Source organism: Nyctibius grandis, chromosome 9 (genome assembly GCF_013368605.1).
Source record: "Nyctibius grandis isolate bNycGra1 chromosome 9, bNycGra1.pri, whole genome shotgun sequence".
Classification (NCBI taxonomy): domain Eukaryota; kingdom Metazoa; phylum Chordata; class Aves; order Nyctibiiformes; family Nyctibiidae; genus Nyctibius; species Nyctibius grandis.
In genome coordinates, this window is record NC_090666.1 from 19,883,776 (window position 1) to 19,891,130 (window position 7,355).

A 7,355-nucleotide genomic window follows, 5' to 3' on the forward strand; every position below is an offset into this window, starting at 1 on the left:
AAGATTTACAGCAGTATAAAGAAAGAGGGGAAAACTGCAAAGAAATTTGAAAAGAGTTTGTCAGCATGTTTGGCACCTGCAGGGACCAGTAATGGATTTGGCACTTGGGGGTGGGCGGGGGGGGGGGATACCACAAAAATAATAATATTGCTGATGTCGAGCTACTCCTTTTAAAGAAAATACAAGAGGCAGTTAATTTTGCTTTTGGAAGGCATCATGCTACTTTAATCGACTTTCCTACGAGATTTATTTCTGTTCTTTTGAGGGGAAAGCTCAGTTATTCCTTAGCTGTGTTAGCCCAGGGCACACCGTAATTATTTCATGCGAGGAACTGCAGGGAAAGTGAGAAACCCATTACTGCTACAGCTACGTACCACTCCAGATTTCCATTTAGAAAGAGTGTTTACCTGGGGATGGGCAGGGGGAAGAGGGAGCAAAGAGGGGGAGTGGTAAAGAAATTTAAACAGGATCTAAGTTTTGTGACTTAACAGTGAAAACAAAACCAAAAAAAAATCCAAACGGAAACGGAACAAAATAAAAGTTATTGGTTACAATAAATTAGATACTATGTACAGGCATTTCACAGGCTCTTTTTCCCCACTATGACTGTTATCCCCTAGTATCCATCCGTGGTAAAAGGAAGGAAGCGCTGTACGGTTTGAGAGAGTCTAAGCATCCTACTAATCAGTGGGTTTCGGAGCGGCGGTGCACCCCGCGCCCCCGGGCCGGGCCGGGTCGGGCGGGGAGCGGGGCGGGAGGGCGGCGGCAGCCGCGGCTTTGCATCCCTGCATCCCTGCCTGCCTGCCGGGCGGGGCCGAGGGTACGGATGGGGCAGCTAGGGGCGGGGGTCAGTGCGCCAACGCGGAGAAGTTATTGTGCAAAAGGGTGGCGGGGCTGGGCGGGCCGCGCCTTAGCTGTGCGAGTAGAAGCCGTAGTAGCCGATGTCCTTGGCGCAGGTCTTTTCGCAGTCCCGCTGGGTGAGCACCTCGCTCTTGAGGGGCGAGGAGCTCTCGGACACCGGGGTGTCCGACGGGGAGATCCGCCTCCTTTTGGCCTGCTCGTAAATCCCAGAATCGGTGGAGTCGATGGACTTAATGGACGACGGCGTCTCGATCCAGCTGGAGTCGGACAAATCTTTGGGCTTGGAGTCCTCGGCGCCCGGCAAGGGGGACCGCTCGGGGGCCAGGCTCTCCGCCTCCTCCCCCAGGTAGGGGTTGCCGGCGGCCATGCGCGCCGCCGCCGCGCTGTTGGGCCAGCAGGAGAGCACGGAGCCCGACTTGCTGCAGTACTGCGGGGGGCTGCGGGCCCCCCAGCCCGAGGGGTCGGCGTAGTAGCCCAGCGGCCGTCCGGCGCAGCCGGCCGCCTGCAGCGGCAGCGCCTTGACGCCGGCGGCCGCGTAGGAAAGCAGCGTGGCCGCGTTGCCGGCGAAGTCGGTGGCCGTGTCGTAGGCGGAGGCGGCGAAGTCGAGGCGGTTGTTGGCGGGGGCGACGAACCAGCGCTGCGGCGAGGGGGCCCCCGGGTCCTCGGCTTGCTGTGGGGAGAGCAGCCCGTTGGTGTGGGGCACGCTGCGGTCGGCGCCGGGCCCCGGGCCGGCTCCTGCCCCGGGGTGGAACCGGGACTTGGTGTAGTTACTCACGAACTGGTCCTGGAGGAAGGAGCCGGCCATGGCGTAGCGGGCCCCGGGCACGATCTGCGAGCGGGGCGAGTCGTTGGGGGAAGGTGTCAGCCGGTCCATGTCGCAGCCCGTGTAGATCCTGCCCAAGAGAAGGGGAAAGAGCTGGGTGTCCGCCGTGGCCCGGTGCCCTCCTCGGCGCGGCACCCGGCCGGCCGCAGCCCTCGGGGAAGGGACAGGACGGGACGGGACGGCGACCACCCCGGGCGCCCCTGCCCTGCCCGGGGGCCTGCGCTCCCTCTCCGGGCTCGGTCTCCGGCGCCAGGAGCGCTGAGGGCCTTAACGGGGGAGGGGCAGGATGGAGGGAGGCACGGAGAGCAGATCTTTCGGAGCCAGTGGGCCGTTCATTGGCAGGGCTGGGATCTCTTGCCCCGCTCCGAGCCTGGCATCCCAACGGCTCGAAATCCTGCGCGGTGACACATTGACCGGTCCCGCCATATGCGCAACAGGCAACCCGGTCATTTGCCGCGAACAGCATGAATGACAGGCTACGGAATTGTATCGGCTGTTTAACACTTATTATTGGGAGTCACAGACGAACCATCAACATTGTACCGAGTTTAAATTAAGCTAATCTTTAAACACCTACTGTAGGAAATGTAAAACCAGAAGCATCCAGTGTTCCCTGCGTGGCCTATATATATAATTCTCCCATGCTGGGCTGCAATTTGCGATTATAAAAACTTTAATGGATGAATAACTACTATCTGTATTTAATTCAGGCTAAAACTGTGCTTTAATTAACCCTCCACGCCTCCTGGAATTTCTTATCCAAAATAAACTTGGCCCTTAAACAAATTCAACGTGCTAGACAACATTGAAGCTTCCCCCTCCCCCCGTCTCCTTTCAAGTGACGCCCTAGAAAGTTTTTTCCTGTTAAAAAGAGAAAAGCGCTTGTGGGTGGGGGCGAAGGCCACGCAGCCTTTCTGAAGGCCGCGCATTTTCCCCGCACAGCCCCCCGAAGAGCGGGCAGGCACGGCTGCCGCCCTCTGTGCACCGGGGCCGCCTTTCCCCTCCCGCCGGCGGCCCGGCTCCCCCGCCGCGACCCCCGCCCGTGGGGAAGAGCGGCCGCACCACCAGCCGCTCCCTGCGGAAAGCCGGTAGTCGGCCCCGGGCCCCTCTCGCACTAGTTCAGGCCTCGGCGTCGTTTCCACCCTTGGACTGAAATCCCGCTGCTGGGGGATGCTGAAGGGCTGTCAGAGCTGAGGGAGGCTCAAGCAGGCGCTGTAAAATACGCGCGGGCTTAGGCCCTCCAAGGGAGGCCGCTCCCCGCCGCAGATTAGAGAGGAAAAAGGAGGTTTCCCCTCTCAAAGCCGGAGCCCCGTCCCGCAGACCCGTAGCTTGCAGAGGGGCAGGCGAGCTCCAAGGCCGCCCGTCCCCCGGGGCGCGTGGGCCACCCTGTGCCACCACCTCCCGCTGCTCCGGCCGGGGCTGGGCAGGGGGTGCCGGGCGGACCAGACACCGGGCCGGGGGAAGCCGCAGCCGTCAGCTCCTGCCGGCCGGGATGTTCGGCTCCCGAGGGCCAGGGAAGGCGGCGGCGGGGTGGGGGGCTGATGCTCACCCCCCCAGAGCCGCACTCGGGGCGGCACCAGCCGCAGCTCCCGCGGGGCACGGCCGGGTGGGTCAAACGGCTGCGCCTGGGACCAGGCGGTCCCGAGGTGGACAGGCAGGGGCAGCGCGGGCACAAACCGCGATTAAAACTTCGGAGGCTTTAGCTCCACCCAGAAGGAAGAGGATGAAAAAAAAATCAAACTCCAGAGAAGAACAAAACGAGACGAAGAACTGTTCCACCGGACACCGGCTCTGAGGAGCCCGGAGTTATTCACACCCGGCGGGTTGCTCGGGGACTGAGCCCGGGTTGCTCGGATGCTGCTTTCAGAGCCCTTGCGCGCAAATGAAACGGGAATTTGGAAAGGGGCGCAAAGAGACGGGCCAGGAAAAAAACAACAACAAAATCGCCGCAAGTGCCAAAGCGAGATGCGGGCTCAGATGCGGGCAGCGCGGCCCCCGGGCGCGGAGGTGGGAGCAGGCTGCGCGGAGCCCAGCCGCAGGGACAGCCCCTCCGCGGCCCCTCCGGGAGAGCTTGAGGGTGCCCCCAACCCCCTCTCCCCGGAGGGCTCTGGAAAAGACTGGCATTACACATTTCGGTGTGAAATGAAGCCAGCCCGCGTCCTAAAGCTTCCCCCTTTGACATGTGTGTGCGGCCGGCAGAAGGGTAATAAAAATCCGGTTTACTTACGTGTCATAGTTGTCTCGGAAGCCTTTTGCGAAAGGGTTGTGGTCTATTTTCAGCTGTGTGATCTAGGGAAAGAGAGGATCAGAGCGCACGTTGTGAAAGCCTGAAACTCATACCCTGCTGCAGCCAACACATTTTTTAAAGGATCAAGCTTCACTCTAGTCGATCAAATTGCCTTTAAAACGTGAAAAATAAAGCTTTGGCATGCTTATAGATATCACAGTCTAATTTTAAGATTTACTTTATTGTAAAAACTACGATAATAGTTAATATTCAACCCCATGTTTTGAGACGTGTCAGCATTCCTACTGCATGGGTATGAACATATTTACATCCAGAAACTAGGCAAAAAGTACCGCAGAACGGTAGCTAAGGGTTTATATTTGCATCGAGCAAAATAATTAAAGCAAAAATGTGGACTGAACATATGTCATTTGAAAAAGGGGGCACCAGTCTGTAGCAAAGCCAGACCACTACGAAACGTAGCCAGGCATTAACGAGCTTTTAATTTGAGGAAGTTGCTCCGCCACCCCCGGGCGCAATCAATGAGGTTGTTAATTGATCTTTGCAGACTTAAAGCTTAAGCGAACAGCTTAACAGCTAACTGAGCTGTTTCCGACTGGAAGATAAACGCCCGTCTCCCAGCGGAGCGGCACGGCCGCCGGCAGGATTGCTGCCCGGCTTGGCGGGGGGGGCTCCGGACGCGCTCGGGGCTCGCCAGCCTCGGCCGGGACTCAATGGCACAAAGGGGGAGACGGGGACCCCCATCTCTCAGTGCCGGAGACCCGGGGGAGGGAAAGCAGCGGCCGGGCCGGACCCGGCGGGGGACCCTGCAGGGAACGCGGGCGACGGCCAGGGGGATAAAGCGGGGAGTTCTTTACATCGGTGTTTTGGTAGGCGGTCACTGCGATGAACTGGGTCTCGGGGAAGGTGAAGGTCTGCACTCTGCCGGGCTGGTTGGTATCCTCCGTCCCGTCTTCGTTCACCTCCACCACATGCAAGCGGGGCTGATACTTGTGGAGGGACTGCAAAACCACCATCTGTCAGGCAGAGGAAAAGGAGGGAGGGGGCCGCGGGGAGAGGAGGAAATCAGAGCGAGAAGGACGGGGAGAGCGATGCCCGCGGGCGGCGAGGCGCGATGCGCCTCCCCGGGACGGCTGCGAGCTCCATCGGCCGCACCGGGCAGCGGTGTCAGCCTGGGCAACGCGCGCGGGATCGAAGAGGCCCGTGGCAAAATAAACGGGAGGGCTTTTCCCCACCGCCACCCTTTTATTTTCACCTAACGACATAAAAATACATGTCCTTTCGGAAACGGCAGGATTCTGCCTAAAGCAATAAAAATAACCCTGGCAGAGCGTCTGCGTTTCCCCTACTGACCTGCCCGTTGTTGTTTGATGCTCCTTTATTGTTTGTAAGTTTTAGTTTCCCAAAGGAGATTTCCTGGCGCATCCAGTGGGCTCCCGTGTTGGGGGAGTCGGGGTGCATGTACACCCGGTTTCCTGAGCAAAACAACAAAAAACAGAACCGCATCACAGTTCTCGCGCATACATCGGTTCTGCCACTGCAGCAGCACACGAGCTCGAAGGACCCCGTTAAACTTAGCAGTATTTTACTGCCGAAACTCTCTTCATTTTAACCAGAAGGATTAAAACAGCGTTTTCTGAACACCTTTTACTTTCTCCTTCACCCTTCTTTTTTTTTAAAAAAAAAAAGCATCATTGGCCCATTCTCGTTTAAGAAGTCGCCAGAGCCCGTCCACAACGTCTTTAATTAATCATTCTCACCTACATATGTGTCGGGAAAAGTGTTAATTGGAGGAACTTGCCTTGTACATTGGTGTCCGCCTTGCCGCAAGGAACCCATTTGCCTCCCTGAAATCTCCAGTGGTTGGGATCCGCCAAAATTACATCCACAAAAATATTGTAGTGAGCCGTGGGGTCGAGACCAGAAATATTAAAACTTAGGAAAGGGAACATGCGCCTATAAAAAAGGATAAAAAAAAAAAAAAAAGAAAAGAAGGAAAGCAAGCCACTGGCAGCGACAGGCACACGCGGAGGAGCCAGCCCGTTGCGCTTCATCCTCACGGCTCCCGGTAGCGACCGGGAAATAAAAATCAAAAGAAACTCCCTCCCCAAAACGTCGAGCTGACAGCGGCCGCGGGGACCCGCGGGGAGGAAGGGAGGGCTGCCCCGGCGGGGACCGGCACCGGCACCGCGCAGGAGGGGACCGGCGCTGCCGGCGCCCAGCGCAGGGGCCCCGGCGGCGGGCGGGCGGCTCCCCCGGGGCGGCGGAGGCTCCGGGCGGCTCCCCCGGCGGAGCCCGGCGGCTCAGCCCCGACACCCGGCGAGGGTCCGCGCTGTGGCTTACCTCCCCTGCTTCGTGATGATCATCTCCGTCTGGTGCCGGTGAAATTTCAGCCAGAGTGGCCTGTTGCACAGGTAGACCTGAGCCTTGCCGGGAACTAGCCCCGGTTGGGTGGAGGAGAACTGGTAGAAAGGTGCCCCTTGGTAGGAATGGCCATACTGCTGGGGGTAAGGGTAGCCCGCCGTGGGGTAGCCTTGTGGAGAAGAGTTGGACAGGAGGCTGTTATAAGCTCCGTTGGTGATCACAGGATGGTGAGCCATGTAGCGGCTGGGGCTGGCGATGGAGAAGGCTGGGTGAGCAGGTCCATGCTGGCTGGGATAAGGGAACATGGTACTAGGAGCAGAGGCAGCAGACTGGGGCTGGCTGGACTGAGAGAGCAGATAGCGATCTGCAGCAGATCCATCGAAACTGTGACGAAGCTCGGAGACCCCGTCCAAGACGGGAGAGAGTTTATTTCTCTGGACGTCCCCTGGTGTGTCCTTGGAGTCAGGAAAATTGTCTGTATCTGACTGATTCGTCATCCCCCTGGTAATTTTTTTCAAAGGTGAACTTCTCTCCAGGTTGTCAGTGGTCGAGATAATGGGATGATCATGCAAGGCAAGCTCAGATCCGCCTGCATGTGGGTAACTGCTGCTCACATTGAGAAATTTCTTGGAGAGCATGATAGAGGGAGAAAGACAATGCTCCAGCTGCATAGCTCTAGCACCACAGTAATAACCCTTCAGTCCCTGAATCTGAAAGGGCTCCTTAGTATCAGAAGCTAGACATCCTGGGACCCTCACTAGACAGAAAGCACTTCATCCACCAAATGCTTCCCAAACGTTTGATTTACTTTTTTTTTTTTTTTTTTTTTTTTTTCCCTGGGAGAAGAGATTGGCCAATTGACACTATGCAGCAATCAGGAAAGACTCACTTTTGATCTTGCTGCTTGTGGAGAGGATGAAACGGCTTCTGCCATTGGTTAACCGCTGACAGTAATTTAATTAGATAGACATTAATTAGGATAATCACCTGGCTCCTGGTCGCGACGATCATGGCAAATTGAAGCAGATGATTTTATTGTGAGATAGAAGAAAGGGGAAG

General features: G+C 57.3%; 1 protein-coding gene across 1 annotated transcript; it reads right to left on the bottom strand.

The window, feature by feature from the left end:
• Positions 1-910: 910 nt before the first annotated feature.
• On the bottom strand, positions 911-6,967 carry TBR1 (T-box brain transcription factor 1). Its single transcript, XM_068408147.1, has 6 exons — positions 6,276-6,967; positions 5,734-5,888; positions 5,286-5,407; positions 4,790-4,948; positions 3,912-3,973; positions 911-1,754 (listed from the first exon to the last, which is right to left on the bottom strand). Exons 1-6 carry the CDS (start codon positions 6,965-6,967, stop codon positions 911-913), a joined length of 2,034 nt encoding a protein of 677 aa, XP_068264248.1.
• Between the last annotated feature and the right edge of the window lie 388 nt (positions 6,968-7,355).